A 16864-nucleotide genomic window follows, 5' to 3' on the forward strand; every position below is an offset into this window, starting at 1 on the left:
GTTTTTCCTAGCCAGGGATCTAAGCTGTGCCACTTTTGACTGTCTGAGCTGAGTTAGGCAACAAAGAGAATAATCCCTTAGAAAGCACCCAAATTAGATTGTTGCATATCAGCTCTGCTCTTTTATCTCTGGTTCAAGGAAAGGAACTAAGGCTGGGCAACTGCTTTCTTCAATCCATGCGGTGAGTGCTGGGAGGGGGTGGGACAAGGCAAGTAAAAATGTAACAAAATTTCCTACTGATTTAAATGTAGCTTTTTCACGACTAAGCATTTATTTGGTTGATATGGATCTTTGACTGATTTCCAGAACTCCTACAAAGTTACTTTAGCCAGTCTCTGTGTGTTTATTTACTGTTTCTGTGAGGGAATGAGTTCCCAGAGCTTCCTACTCTACTATCTTGCTGACACCACTCCCCAGTGATACAACATTGAAAAGAAGATATAAACCAAATGAAAATCAGATTGAGTTGCCTGTATATTTAAAAGATAAAGATTAATTCACTCTTTTATTTATATCCAGAAGCACAATGATGAAATTATATATAATTACTAATGGAAAGAGCCTTGAAAACCTAGTACATCCCTATCACCATACAGAAGTGAAAGTTGAAGCCCTCTCTGGTTAAATGACAAACAAATGGCAAAAAAACTTTTTCATATAAGTGGAGTTTGTAGACGTTTGGAAACCAATCATATTTCACTTTCCATTTCAGTATAAAACCAAAAGTTCAGTATATTACACTCAGAATAACTGATAGAAATAAACTTCAAGCCAATAATTTCTACTTTTATTGACACAGAATTTCATCACGTGTACCAAATTTTAAGCCTTTATCCTGTATATGTGTGTGTGTGTGTGTGTGTATGCCTGGAACTAAGGGGAATCATGTTTCACTTTTAGAAAGACCAGAAGAATACAATAGACTCAATATTTGTTAAAATTCATTGTAAGAAGTTGAGAAAAGGATATTCTATCGAAATTTTAAATTGCCTAGACAATTTATTGATGCCTTCTATAGACCACAAAAGATTATAGAAAACACAAAAGGTTAGCTACAAGCCCACCTGTCAATATATACATGCATTAAAAAAACCTATACTTGTATTAAAAAAAGTAAGTGTAGTTTTCATTTTAAGTGATGGTATCTAGGCATTGAATTCTATTCTTATGCCTAAAAATATTTATGTTTCTATACCTGAGAATAACTAAGCCTCATCTTTATAAGACTGTTGGTAATGCACAAGACTAAATCATCTCTTAAGCTAAACAGACAATATCAGGAATTATTATATTTGGGAAAACTTGCTTTGTTCAAAAGTACAAAAAATCCATGTAAAACTAATTATGCTATTTCATGTTTCCATTAATACTTAAAACTATATTGGACTGATAAGTCCATGGGAGGGAGAGTTCCAAGAATGATATTGGTGTGGAGAATTCATGTTGTTCTATAGAGAAATATTAGAAATTCTCTAAAAGGATTTTATACAAAATAACACAATACTCTACAAAATTGTATCTAGTAAATAAAAAGTCATCAAGATTTGTTACTATGAAAATCAAACCTGACTTAACAATATTTTCTTCTGAATTAAAAGTTAAAGCATGTAAATATATATACAGAGAGACAGACAAAACTCTAAGCCCTTATATGGGGCTGGCCCCGTGGCCGAGTGGTTAAGTTCGCGCGCTCCGCTGCAGGCGGCCCAGTGTTTCGTTGGTTCGAATCCTGGGCACGGACATGACACTGCTCATCAAACCACGCTGAGGCAGCGTCCCACATGCCACAACTAGAAGGACCCACAACGAAGAATATACAACTATGTAGTGGGGGGCTTCGGGGAGAAAAAGGAAAAAAAATAAAATAAAATCTTTAAAAAACTCTAAGCCCTTATACTAACAATTTTCTTGTAAGGAATCCAAATTAGTAAGACACTTTCTTTATATATACTAGATCCATGCTTTTTTTTCTATTGCAGTTAAGGAGGCTTCTTGTTGAATCTTAGTGGTATAACATGTGTTGCATTTTCTTGCTTCCTTGTATCTAAATGTATAGGACTACAGAACTTAGGTTTGGTTCAAAAAAGTGTACATTTCATAAGGAAAATATCTAGAATACATACAATAATTTATTTTTTTTGTTTTTTTTTCTTTGTGCATACCCAAAGCCCTAGTACATAGTTGTATATTCCAGTTGTAAGTCCTTCTAGTTCTTCTATGTGAGCCAGTAAAACAGCACAGCTACTGACAGATGAGTGGTGTGGTTCCACGACTGGGAACTGAACTTGGGCCACCAAAGCCGAGTGCACTGAACTTTAACCACTAGACCATCAGGGTTGGCTCCATAAAATATTTTAATTAAATCACCATGTTCTCTCCCATTATTATGCCACAATTTTCCTGGCTTTACTGCAGGAACCCCTGAAATGGTGAAATTCTGTTAAGACCTGAAAGAGAGAGGAATTGGGCTGCATTTTAAAACTATAGAGTTCACAGTAAAATTACCCTTACATTGGATTGAAGTGTTTATACCAATTTAAATAGGCATTGATACATACAACTGGAAAAATATAAACGCAGTTCATATTTTTTTGATTTAGAAAAGTTCATAAGGCAGACTACAAAATTAAATATTTACATAGTCTAATAATTACATGTCTAAGTTTATTTACTGACATACTTACATTTCCCTATATACTTATTTTTTAAAAAAATTCAGATACGGGGCTGGCCCCGTGGCTGAGTGGTTAAGTTTGTGCACTCCGCTGCAGGCGGCCCAGTGTTTCGTTGGTTCGAATCCTGGGCGCAGACATGACACTGGTCATCAAGCCACGCTGAGGCAGCATCCCACATGCCACAACTAGAAGGACCCACAACGAAGAATATACAACTATGTACTGGGGGGCTTTGGGGAGAAAAAGGAAAAAAATAAAATCTTTAAAAAAAAAAGTCAGATACAATTAAAAAATTTTTTAAAGGGTTAAAAGACACTTCACAAGAACCAAAAAAGGTACAGTATACTAGTTAAAAGCACTGGATTTAGAATCACACAGATCTGAGTTCAAATCCCATGTCTACTATTTGCAAGTTATGTGACCTTGACCCAGTTACTTTACATCTCTAAACATCAGTTTCCTCATGTGAAAAACGCGAGTAATTATAGAATCAACCACATAGAGTACAGTATAATAAATGTTAATGTGCTTAGCACAATGCCTGGCACATATTAAGTACTTGATAGAAGTTAGTTGCTGGTATTGGTTTTGTTTATATTATTTTTGTAATCAGTGTTATTGTTATTACCATTATTATCCCCTTATTAACATTTTCCTTGAAAAGATCTTGAGAAAATGGCTAGGGCTAAAGTATAATTTTCAAAAGATTATAATTACGACTTTCATACAAATATAACATTAACATGTGTCAAAGATTTTGTTTCATTAATTAGTGAAGTAACCCGTAACATGTTAAAACTGGTTCGAAACAGTCTCTGAAGTAAAGGCATATAGACAATTAAGAATGCTGAAAAAAAACTGTTAATAGATGCAAAACTAGTTAATATCCTATAGGGGATAAAAAGTAATCTTTTGAGGTCATCATTTAAATTAAAGGTTTCTAAAACCATCACATAAGCTTATGTTGGTTGGATCAGAGATTACTATTTCTATAATGTTGATGAGAAAATGGAGGCAAAGAAGTCAAGCAAATTATCCCTAATTACCCTAAGTGGAGGAATAAGTTCATGATTAATTCTCTTTACTTTCAGGCTCATTTTATTTCCACGATAAAATATGCACTTATATTCAAAGCAAGAAGAGACAGAAAATCAAAAGATAAACAAAAAAGGAGGAATGTGATGCTATTTTAATTTGAAAGTAGTGTAGTGGCTAACTTTTTCTTTAATAACTGCTTTTGTTTGTCTTTACAGAAAGTAACCATATTGCCAATGTTTTTTTCCTCAAAAGATTCAACATTTCCTAAACCCGTCTATTAATCAGGCAGTATCCAGATTATATTAACATTAGCCTGATTTTTGAACATTACCATGTAAATGCATAAAAGTCTTGGGTTTTGGATGCAAATCTGTAAGGAAATCCTTCTGTGAGCCCTGGTTAACCATACATATATGTGTGTGTGCTTTGTTGTCTGAGTGCAGCATCAATTAACAATGGCAATTGTGTGGAAGATTCAGCTTAACTAAAGAATACAACTATGAATTTTCTGGTTCTGAGTTTTATGATAACATCAGAATTTAAGGTGATATGCTACATGACACTCAACAATATGTACTGAATATTGACATTATCTTAATTATTGCCGATTTCAGAATTCATTAAAAATATTACTGGATCTGACACCAAGTTCATAAGAAAGCTGGGGTCAAGTAATTTAGAATATGATTAACAAGATAAGAACAGATTTAAGAGGGGTAATAGAAATACAAGGAAATTAATAAAATGTAATAAATTAAAATCTTTTTTGTAAAAGAAATCTTTGTCACTGAGTTTTACAAATGGGACAATATAAAATCAGAGAGCATTTGCATGTATAATTACATGAGTTTTCTTTTATTATTCACCCCTTGTAGATTCTAGTATTATGTAATTTTTTTAAGTTTAAATTTTAGGAAAGAATTCCTGGATTAGACTATTACTTACTGAATTGTTTTTCATTTTGCTTACAGAAAAGATCTGGGGATAAGGGGTCAACCAGAAAAATGGAAAAAAATCCTAGGCTCCTATGAAGATAAATAGAAACTTTGATAGAGGAAAAAGATAGGATAAGACTAAGGTTATTCTAACTACAAACAGTATCAATACCAGAATACTACCTTCTATAACACAGAAAGGCAATTTTATTCAGATTTACTAAAATGTAAGCTCTCATACAACCAGGATTAGACCTCTATTGTGTAGGATTTTGATAAACAAAAAACAAGGAAAAACAAAAGCTCTACAACCAGCATAATAAATGAGAGAGGGGGCATTGTTCACATAATGTTAAGATGCTAACCTGTGACATTTCCCCATAGAGAATCTGAGTACTGATGGAAGAAATGCATGGTATTTGGAAAGGAAGTACATTTTTGATATGCTTTGAGTGACCTCTGGTGGCTGAAGAGAATTTTGTCGTGTACTTATCCTTAACATTTACTAGTCAAACTACACTTGGTATTTATAAGTTGTTTTTAATTGATTATATTAGATAAGTATATATTTTATTAATGCCTATTATTTTTAATTTTAACATTACTGGACTTCCTCTCTCATATGTCTTCCTAAACCTCTTAAGGTATGATCCAAAAAGTGATTCATGGTCAACTGTGGCGCCTCTGAGCGTTCCTCGAGATGGTGTGGCTGTATGTCCCCTTGGAGAAAAACTCTATGTGGTTGGAGGATATGATGGACATGGTTATGTGAACACCGTTGAGTCGTATGATGCACAGAAAGATGAATGGAAAGAGGTATTCTCATGAAAAGTAATCAAATTGGTATACTTCGGGTTTTAATAAAGAATTTAAAAATATAAGTTTGTAATTAATTCCATTTGTTTCCTCTCTGGGCCCTAACCATAATCTTTTAGTGAAATGTGTAGTACACACTTTATCTATGCTATAATTATTAGTTGATCTAGTTGATCATTAGCATGATCGTTTGGTCCTTACATGAAAGGGGACAGAATATTGGCTTGTCTTCATGGACTCATTCCTTTCAAGAAAAGTGAATCATATTCCCTAATTCAAGAGCTTTACCCTCTGACCAACTTTCTATGTATGTATTATGACTTGAGAACCAAAAAGTAATGTCCTCTTCCACAAATGCCTGCCCCTTCTTAATGCCTGGTGCCCAGGAGAAAAATCCTTCCATCCTATCCTTGTAGAGATTGTATAAATTGCAACACTCCTAATTGCAAATAAGTCACTCAAGGAGTTTACCGCACAGTAAAAGACTGTAAGTAAACCCTCTCAAGAGTGGTGCATATCTAACAGGAGAAATTCTAAAGAGGGTACAAGAACCGGCACTGAATGGATGTCTCGGGGATGCTAAAGGCAAACCTGATGCTTCTGATGGTTTTTCCAGTGATAGCTCTAGATTTATTCCAAAATATCTAATGGTGCTTTGTTAATTAAATGATGGATTAATCAAAAATGAAATATGATTAACTCTTCCCCATTACCATAAACAGGCAAACATTGTATTTGGTATCTGACTTCATCTTCTCTTATACTGATTTCATGATGCTCTGTATTCTACATAGTAAGCTTGTTACTGTTCTAAATAAATATGTGTTAATATAATGACAGCTCATTATGAGTTTCTGTCTCTTTCCTCCAACAATTTGATTCATTAAGACCCTGAGAAACACTCAAATTCTGCCATGTACATAGCTCCTTACTTTATCACTGCTTAGAAGCAGCTAGAAATAGAATAAAAAATTTTAGCAAACTAGGAGTTAGGTCAAATACAATAATCAAAATGTTTATCTAAGCTTGTTGAATTTCCTTTTCTGAAAATTTTAGATCAATAGCTAAGAGACCTAGATACTATTCCAGGCTTTTCACTGTTTCATTGTGTGACTTTCAAAATAGAACTAACAGATAATGGGATTATAACTATTATATGCCAAATTATTGTCATTTGTTATCTCACTTAACCCTAACAAAAACTTTGAAGGATGAGCGGTATTAGCTGTGATTTTTCAAAGGAGAAAATTATCATAGAGGTGAAACTTACCCAAGATCACCTGCCTCCCATGCTCAGGTCTACATCATTTTAAAGACGATGTTCCTTCCACCACACTGGACTGTTAGTAGGGCTGCATTTTCCCTTATCTTTACACAAGGTGAAGAATGGATCAGAATAGCTAAGGACTTTTTCAACTTCAATGTGCTGTATTATGCTAAAGACAGAGTTCATCCAAACAGCATTTCTTTCCTTGTTTTTGTTTTTTGTGTTAGGAAGTTCCTGTGAACATTGGAAGAGCTGGTGCATGTGTTGTGGTGATGAAGCTACCATAAAACTATCTTTTTCAAAGGGAAGGAAACTGGATAATTTCAAGAAATGGAATAGGAAGAAAAAAAAGGAAGAACAAACTTGTTATTTCCCTCAATTAGTAATTAAACATGAAAATTCTTGTGTCACTTTAATATGTAGTTACAACTGCTCTCATTTGTGAAGCCAAAACAAGTTTTCAAACATGAATTACATGTAAGTGTTAAATGTGTGTGTTGTCATAGCTGATAATATAAATGGAAATCCAATAGTCTAGCTTTAGCCTCATTACTTTAACATGTTAAAATGGTTAAGGGAAATTGATAGTGGCCAAGGTATGAAAGGTCATAAAAACATTGGTAATTTTTAAGTTAAAAGTTTGAGAAGTTAAAAATATTTTATGTTTCAGAAAAAAGGTACTCTATTATTATCTGAAACATAACTAATATAAAGAGAACATCTAAGGTTTAAAATATAAAGTCTGATTTTCAGTAAAACGTTATTCTCTTGTTTAAACACTATCCCAAATAGCTGAATAATACCTCACGTTTACCAAGAGGAAAGCTTTCACTCTGTTGAGGCTAGAAAAACAACCAAACAATAGCTCATTGACACAGTTTGTTATGCTGGTCACAGTATGTTTAAATTTTCACAGACTTACTCTTTTACAGTGCCATCTTCCAAAGTACACATATAGATTTGGTATCCCTTAACATGTTGTCTTGGTAAATTTGCTACTCGTAAAATATTATTATAATTTCCTATACACAATCTGTGCAGTCAAATAGTGAATATCATATTTATACAAACTGTGACCTCAGCTTTAGAGTGTCAGGGATTCACTTTCTAGAAAATAATAGTCTCCTTAAACATTTCAGTAAACTCTGTAAACACCTACCATTAAACGAGTTTTAAAACACAAAACAATTTTTAAAGTGCAGTAAAATTGAGAAGATATTCTAGAATATTAATACACGAAAACACCAAAATGTTCAATATCCATGGTTAATTCTATAATTATCTTTTACGTGCCAATACATGCTTTTCTGTTAACGTATACTCATCCAGTAGAAAACATGACGGATATATCCACTACAAAAAACACACAAAAAAAATGCTAGTTGGGTATTATTTTACTATTAAATTCTTGCTTCTGTTTATTGCATTATAAAAATATTTAAGATGGAATGTTGAAAAAATTTCTTTATGAAAGTAATTTTCAACTAAATGTACGATTTTAGAATTTCTGTAATATGTTCTTTTAAACAGGCTTTGTATTCTAGTATGTAAAACCAACAAATAAAATCCAGAGAGACACATAAAATGTACTATTACCTTTTAAGTTTTAAAAAAGAGCAACCTAAGTTGTACCGAAATATTTGTACTTTGACAAATTGAATTGAAATAAAATCTATTTCCTCTGATTATAAAGAGTGTGGCTTTAGATTATGTCAAGTACAGCTTGGATGACTTTTTGGTATTTATTGTCCCAATAGTTAAAATATTTAAATACAAAAATAAAATTCCCCTCCTTTGTTTCTTATCCCTGCCATCATCTTTAATTCTAGAGGACTATAGATATCTTCAGTTCTGGGGGTACAGATGGAGACATATAGATGCCATAAAAAAATAAACACACACACACAGGTCTGTTGGATCTTTAAACTCATACCTTATCCAAATCAATGTAGAAGCAGAGTGTCACGGAAACCCAGAGCACAGCTTGGCCTGTCAAGTTAAACAGGAGTGTGAGCCAGTAGGAAAAGATCAAAGGACCTACCACAACCCAGCTTGCCAATGCTCTAATCACACCTAGATGGCACCAATAGGGAGACTGTTCCCAGAGTCATGCTTGGTAAGGCAGGTGAAGACTGAATCCCATATTCTTGATGGTCCAGTTGGGCTTCCTTCATTTTGATCAGGTATTGACCAGGAGGAGAGAGATGTATGTTGCCCAGGGCTACTGCTGCACCAACAGCCTTTGAAAATAATGTTTGGGCCACTATGGCCTAGCTGGGATGCCAAACTCTGAGCAGATCTGAGCAGTTAGAATAGAGAGCTGCATAGGCTCAGGACACTAAAACATAACTGTACTTCCCTCAGTCAAACCTACTTGGGAAAAGGAGTTATAGAGTCAGGCCCCTTGCTACCACAGCATAGTGGAGATGACTGATCAGACTTGTTTAAGCTAACAAAGATAAGAAAAGGAGTTATTAATTTATATATTCTTTCAACAAGTGTGAGGTCTTACAAATGTAGACACTATACTCAGATTGGAAAGAAAATGTTGGTTCTTGATTTTTCTGTAATCACTATGACCGTGCTCAGGATCCCTGACTCTGCAGGCCTCGGCCTGTATCATAACTCCTCTCCAGACAACACTATCAGCTACTCTCCCTGTGTTTCCATAGGGTGTGCAGGAACTTCTGAATCCCTTCTATATCACGCAGGAGCTGAAGGAGAATCTGAGGAAGTAAACTCGGTTCCTCCCTCTGCTTTACTATGCCATCCATAAACTTGGTTCAGATGTGGTTGCTGCCCCATTTTGATATGAGGAACACTGAAAAGAAGTCTCCTCTGACAATCCCAAATGGGGTATAGAGCAAAAACTCCTCTGATTTCAGATTTTTCCTTAAGCTCTCTAACAAGAATCCTACCCTGAGATCTTAGTTCAGGAAAAGAAAAAACACCCATGTTTCGTCAGCTGTCATCATTCTGTCTTTCTCTGTCATCATCTCTCTTATCATAGTTATTTGAGATAGAAGGACAGGTTTCCCCGTTTCTTTTCCTCTTTGTAATGGACTTCCTTTATATCATATACCCCTTGCTGGAGCCACTAATCCCCAAGCTGAATAATGGAAGGAGTATCTTCTTTCTAATCTGTAGAAGATACCACACACAAACTTCCTGTTTCACCAACCTGGCTCTCCATCTGTCAAAGGAAACTTTTAAAAAGTTTTTATAGCTTTTCTCCTCTCAGCAATATTTGCTTTTTAAGGTTATTGCCTGCTACAGACTAGGAAAAAATGCTATTCTATGTGCTAGAACTTTAATATTGACATTCTCCTTTTATGCATTCCTGTCATAATCCTAATCCTCTCCCTTAGACACACACATATACAAACAGAGCATACATAAACAATGAGGGAAATGGGCACATTAGCAAAATATGGAGAATCTCATGAGTAAATTTTAAAAGGTAAAAAGCACATCGATATTCTTCAAAAATAGTATACCAAACAAAATAGTGTCACAAACATTTATTAAGGATCCACTGTGTATTAGGCCCTAGTGATATATACATAAATTAGGGCTCAGTTTATGAAATCTCTATCAAATCCAGGTCTACATAGTTTAAATTATATTCCCAGTGATGGAGAATCAGAATTTGATGGCCTCTCCTCTCCAAAGGCCAGGTGAATTTGCCAAGCTCAAATTTCATCTAAGGTCATGGAGGCCCTTACACAAACAGCCCAGTTCCATATGCTAAATTCAGTATCAAAGTGGCTAAAAGACTATCTAAGTGGTTAAATAATCCTATCTGGATCATAACTAATTAGACCTTACCAGAATTGGGACATATAGAGGTTCTGGCCATCAGAGCACAACTAGTCTTATTTAAACATAGGCCTGAAAAGACAAAATCAGAAAGAGCTTTGTGGAGAGTGAAGTCAGCAAATTGGTGGCATAGAAATTTCTATTGCCCCGCCCAACATCAATTTGAACTATCCATGCATGAAAATACCTTCACAAGAGGAAAGATTCCAGGTGAGGGATCACAGCACCTGAGAGAAACACCAAAATAAGAAAAGATGCATTGAGGAAAATAAGAAAAATATATTCACACTACCTCATTACTCCTCCCCCAAGCCCAGGCAGCCCAGGGTGGAGAGAAACAGCATTCCCATTGGAGAAGGAGAGTAAAGTGAGCACCCAACTTCACCACGGACACCAGAGCAGACCCACCCCAGCACCAGGCTGACTCCTGCAGCTCTAGTTGGCTCCCTGCACGCTCCCACGAACACAGACCCCCACACTCACCCTGGTACCTGTTGGCTCCAGCAGCTACGGGCATCTCCAGCAGTCTCAAATGGCATCCTTGGCACCAGGCTCCCAGCAGGTTCCCATGAACACAGACCCCAGCTCACCCCAATGCCTGCTTACTCCAGAGGCCTCAGGGAACTCACACAGCTTCAAGCAGCTTCCACACAGGACTCCTGGTGGGCTCCCATGAACCAAGACCCCTGCTCACTTCCTCACTTGACAATTCTGTCAGCCCCAGGTGGATCCAGTGGCACCAGACCACTAGGAAGCCAGGCTCCCATCTCACCCCAGTGCCTGCTGCTTCAGGCGGCCATAAGTGGCATTTTTGGCGTAAAGTTTCTGGTGGGCTCCAGTGCACCCAGTCTCAGGTTCACTCCAGCCCCTGCCTACTCCAGCTTCCCAAGCAGCTTCCATGACAGGGCTCCCAGTGGCTCCCACACTCAGGCTTCTTACTCACCCCAGCACCTGCCTACTCCAGCAGCCCCAGGGACCTCTCATGGTTCTTTCTAGTTGGCTTCCACCACAAGGAACCCAGGCCCCCGTCCACTCAGGTGCCTGACAACTGTGGTGGCCCAGGATGGCTTCTGCGACACCAGACACCAGGTGGGCTCCTATGAATCTAGGCCCCCATCTTACCCTGACACCTGTCAGCTCCAGTGACCCCAGGTGGCCCCTGTGGCATCAGGCTCCCAGCAAGACCCCACAAAGCCAGGCTCCTAGCTCATTCCAACACCTGCTGACTCTAGTAGCCCCAGGCAGCTCGCATAGACCCGGGTGGCTTCTGCAACACCAGGCTTTCAGTAGTTTTGCACCAAGCCAAACCGTTGTCTCACACTGGTGCCTGCCAGCTCCAATGGCTCCAGGTTTTCATAGGGGCCCGGTAAATTCAAGTTTCCAGCCCACTAGGGAACTGGCCAGGACCAGCAGTCCCAGGTGACCAGTGACCACAGGTGATTCCATGGGGGAAGGCAGCTTCCTTGGCTTCAGGTTCCTAGAGGACTCCAGTGAACCAAAGTCCACAATCCATTCTGGCACATGCTGGCTCCCATGGTCCCAAGTTGATACAATAACCACAGGGATCCTGGTCCACTATGCTGCCAGCTGAATTCCCTGGCGCCAGGTTTCTGACAGGCTCCCGTGAAAAAACGTTCCCAGCTTACCTCAGCACTAGCTGGTTCCTGTGGGCCTAGGTAGCTCCCATGGCAACAGGCTCGCAGCAGGTTCCAGGAAGTTCCCAGCACATTCCAGCACCAGCTGGTTCCTGCTGCCCTGGATGTCTCCTGGGGCCTCGGGTTGCCAATTGATGCCTGTGACCTAGGCTGCAGGGGCTCATTTGTGAACCCAGGGACCCAGGAGGGCCCAGTGCCAAGCTGACAACCCTGTCTCAGAATTTCAACCCACCCCAACACCAGGGTCCCCAAGGACTCCAGCAAGGAGGAGGAGTCCTTGTGAATGTTTCACCAGTACAGTTTCAGATGGGGATAATGAAAAAGTTCTGGAAATGGATAGTGGTGATAGTTGCACATTGCCACAATGTGAATATACTTAATGTCACCAAAGTGTACACTTAAAATCTTTAAAATGTTAAATTTTATGTAATGCATATTTTACTAGAATAAAAAAATTTAAAAAATAAATGTTTCTTAGACTTAAATGTAAGAGATGACATTACAACACTCTGAGATTAAATTATAGGAGTTAATTTGCATGATCTCTGGTAGGCAATGCTTTCTTAGAAATGACAACAAGGAAGAGTAACAAAAGAAAAATAGGTAAATTATACTTGATCAAAATTAAAAACATTGGTGCTAGAAAGGACACTATCAAGAAAGTGAAAATACAAGCCACAGACTCTGGCAAAGTCATTACAACTCTGATATCTGGTAAGTGACATGTATCCAGAATACATTTTTAAAAAACATAACATAGATAAAATGGTAAATAATCCAATTTAAAAATAAGCAAAGGATTTGAAGACACATTTCTCCAAGGAAGATATATAAATGCCCAATAAGCTTATCCAACAAGCTCAAAATCATTAGCCCTTAGGAAAATGCAAATCAAAACCATAAAATAATACTTCACACCCACTAGGATGGTTAAAACTGGGAAAAGACAGGGTATAACAGGTTTGGCAAGTATTTGGAGAAATTGAAACCTTCACACATTGTTGGTGAGAAAGTAAAATTGTGTAGTCTCTTTGGAAAATAATCTGATGGTTGTTCAAAATGTTAAACACAGAGTTGCCACATGACTCAGCAATACCACTTCTAGGTACATCTCCAACAGAAATCAGAACATCTGTTCACACAAAAACATGTGCATAACTGTTCATAGCAGTATTACTCATAATAGTCAAAAAAGGGAAAAGAAGAAATATATCTATCACTTGATAAATGAATATAAAAAATGTGGTATATCCATACAATGGAATATCATTCAGCCATAAAAAGGAAAAAGTACTGATACATGATGCAATATGGAAGAACCTTGAAAGTATTATCCTACGTGAAAGAAACCAGAGACAAAAGGTCACATAATGTATGCTTCCATTTATATTAAATGTCCAGAAGAGAGAAATATATAGAAAATTAAAACAGATTAATGATTGCCTAGGGCTGGGGGGAAGCATACTGTTTCTTTTCAGACTAATTAAAATGTTCTAAACTTAGTTTGTGGTTACAGTTGGGGAACTCTATTAATATACTAAAAAACATGAATGCTAAACTTTAAATGAGTGAACATTATTTATATCTAAGTAAAGATGTGAAAAAATAAAAACCACACCACGTCTCACATTGCAAACCCCAGGGATGGTTTCTTTCTAGTTGTTTAGGCAGTAGTAGGCCAAATCTCTCAATGCTACCATTTTCACTCATTATCTTGATTTGTTAACTCAAGCAGCTGCCCACTCACCAATTCTGTAACAGGGAGGGGAATCTTTTTTTAAATTCTGCTTGTGTAACAGAAAATGAACTGACATATTATCTGAGATGTTCTTTACTTCTCTGAATTCACTCTCATTCTGTAACCATCTCCAATTTGAAGCACTATACTCCCAATCAGGAGTTATAAGAATAAAATCCTACCTTATAAACTCAAAGGACATTAATCTAGGGATAAGAACAAAAGATTTAACAAAAAGTTATGTTAAATTAGAAGCAGATGTTTTCTTGATTCCCGAATAAGACTAGATAAAGATACAATGAGCTTGGAGAGAAACATTCTTCAAGAGACGGTTAGTAATGAAAGAAGACAGACATGAATGTGCATTTGGGGGAAGGAGGAGCTTGCCACGTCCTTAGCTTCTTCAACTGAGACCTAAGAGCAGTAGAACCCCCAGAGAAGATTAGAGATCCCCGAGCAGAGACGATATATACCTTATTTCCTAGGATAAAGCCTGGGGAGACAGCTAGCTTTGGTAATATGCCGAAGCAGCTGTAAATTAGGAATAAGTGTGTAGTATGTCTAGGCGGAAAGGTGCTGAAAATAACCTCTGAGTTTTCTGTGACCATAAATCGGGTAGGAGAGTGTCCAGGAATTCCCATGGCCCCATAAATGAGGCATGTCAATTACTTGTGTACCTGGAGGTGGTCCTGTTGCTGGAACAATGGATACACCTGATACAGAGGATGTGGAAGGAACCAGAGAGCTGGCAGTCAGATGAGAAGTTCTTCACAGTGTATGTCATGACTGGAGAGGAACATATCCAAGGACAGATAGGATACATTGTTTCTCAAAAGGGACGATATAATGATTCCAGTTCTGTAAACTTTTTAAAAAAGTCACTATATGTGTATGTAAAAGTGCAAAACAATGGACTGTAAGGATATACACTAACCTCATGTTAGCAGTTGGCACCTTTGCAGAAAAAAGACCGGAAATGAGTATGGCAAAATGTTCACAGATACATATGGGTGTCGTTTTTAAATATCTAGTGGTCATGTCTTTAGGAAGATAAGTGGAAGGAATATATAAGAAGATAACCTATAACTTTCCCATATAGGATGGATATAGAAAGATAACCTATAACTTTTGCCAGGATAAAATAACTAGAATTATTGTTATGAATTGGAAAATCACAAATAAGTAATAGTATGTGTTTGGTAGGTAGGATGCTTATTTCATAAAGTCAGATGTCATGTTTCTTTATTTTTAATAAAGTAAATTATATTCTACTCTGAGCTAGCAGAAGTTCATAGCCTCCCTATGTTCAACCCTCAGCTATCCTCTCTGAGGTCCTGCCACCTTTGTCCTTCTTCCTTCATGGAGTAAAGAAAGGTAGCACCACCTCTGTACCCTCTCGAGTTTGGAAAAAGTCACTTTCAGCCTCTATGCAACCCTCCTTCTATGCAATATTCTCTAGAAACTCAGGCCTTGGGTAAAATAATGTATCTGCTCTTCCTTTGCTCCTCCAGATCTCCTTCTACTCTTTTCACCCTGCTCTGTGTCCTGGGAGGCTGACCGCTACTGATTCTATCAACCTAGCTTCTTTGTTCTCTGTCTTCCATTTGGGAACTAGTCCGACCGGAGGTATTGGCAGGAATCAGTGAGTAAGAGAGAAAGTTTAGGATATTTATTTCCCTGGCTCTCTTCCTGCCAGGGTGCAGTTTGGCAGTGCCTGCTTTATGGAAAGCCACAGCTTCTGTTGGGTATCCCTCTTCTATAGCTACATCTCTCTCTGGGTTTCAATAACTACTCCCTTCCCTTGCCCTTCAGGTTTGGGGCTGGTTGAGGTTACCCACCATTGCTAGTCCTGGGATCCTTCACCATGCATTGTTCCCAGATATGATACCTGCCCTTGGTTTGGACTGCCTTCCAGGGAAAGTAGACATGGGATGGAATCATCTGCACTGAGTGATTCTTGGAATAATAACATTTCTATCACCATATTAGGGTAGGCCAGATTGAGTGCTAAGATGAAAAGTCTTTTAAGTTCTTCAAATGCCCCTGCTACAGACAGTGGTGCAGAAAAGCTGCTTCTATAATGATGCAACATTTAAATGACAGTATGTATATTCTATTTAATAGGTACTGTGTTAAATGATTTCCATGTATTACCTCATTTTATCCTGACAGCATTTCTAGATAGATTTCTTTTAGTCTCATTTTACAAATGACACAACTGAAACTCAGGGAGGTTAATTAACTTGCCCTAAAGCATATAGCTACTAAGTGGTAGGGCCAGATTTGTTTGAATCCAAGGATGATACATGAATGTGATAATCATCTCCCTGGATGAGACTCATTATCTGAAAGTGACTGTGGAAAAGTAGAGAATGAAGCACATGCATTACTCAGCAAAGCCCAGGAGTGGTCACATATTATTGCTGACTATGTAAGCTTTTAATTTATTATCTGGAATCATACAGATAATCTGGACAAAAAGGGTGGTATGTCCAAGAAATTTTCAGAATCTGGTTCATCAGTCACTGGAAGATGAAACTGTAACAATATTTACAGTCATAAGAATGGGCCAAGCAAGGCTTGGCTAATAAAGAAACCTCAAAATCTTGCTGGTTTAGCATATCAGATGTTTGTTTCTCACTCGTGCAAAGTATGATACCGGCTGTGTTGGGTGTGTGGTTACATGCGTTGAAGATGGGAATGGACTGTTCTTCATCTTGTGACTCAGAGATATTCAGGATCTCTACATACTGTGACACCAACATCCCAACATGTGACCTCCAAAACCACTAAGACAGGAAAAGATAGACTATGGAGTAGCAGAGCGGCTTTTAAATTCCTCAGCCCAGAAGAGACACACACTCATGTTTCATTGAATTGAACCAGTCACACGGCACTCACTAACTGGAAAGGGGTAAGGG

The 16864-nt window shown here is 37.6% G+C and overlaps 1 protein-coding gene across 1 annotated transcript in view; it reads left to right on the top strand.

Annotated features, from left to right (window-relative positions):
• Positions 1-8423, top strand: part of KLHL4 (kelch like family member 4) — a 106322-nt gene extending 97899 nt beyond the window's left edge. The window contains exons 10-11 of the mRNA XM_014865010.3: positions 5293-5464; positions 6959-8423. Of these exons, the coding sequence (XP_014720496.1) occupies positions 5293-5464; positions 6959-7018 (232 nt within the window). The 3' untranslated portion in view covers positions 7019-8423. The remainder of the gene's footprint in view (positions 1-5292; positions 5465-6958) is intronic.
• The last annotated feature ends 8441 nt before the right edge of the window (positions 8424-16864 follow it).

The sequence above is a fragment of the Equus asinus genome, chromosome X (genome assembly GCF_041296235.1).
Source record: "Equus asinus isolate D_3611 breed Donkey chromosome X, EquAss-T2T_v2, whole genome shotgun sequence".
Taxonomy (NCBI): domain Eukaryota; kingdom Metazoa; phylum Chordata; class Mammalia; order Perissodactyla; family Equidae; genus Equus; species Equus asinus.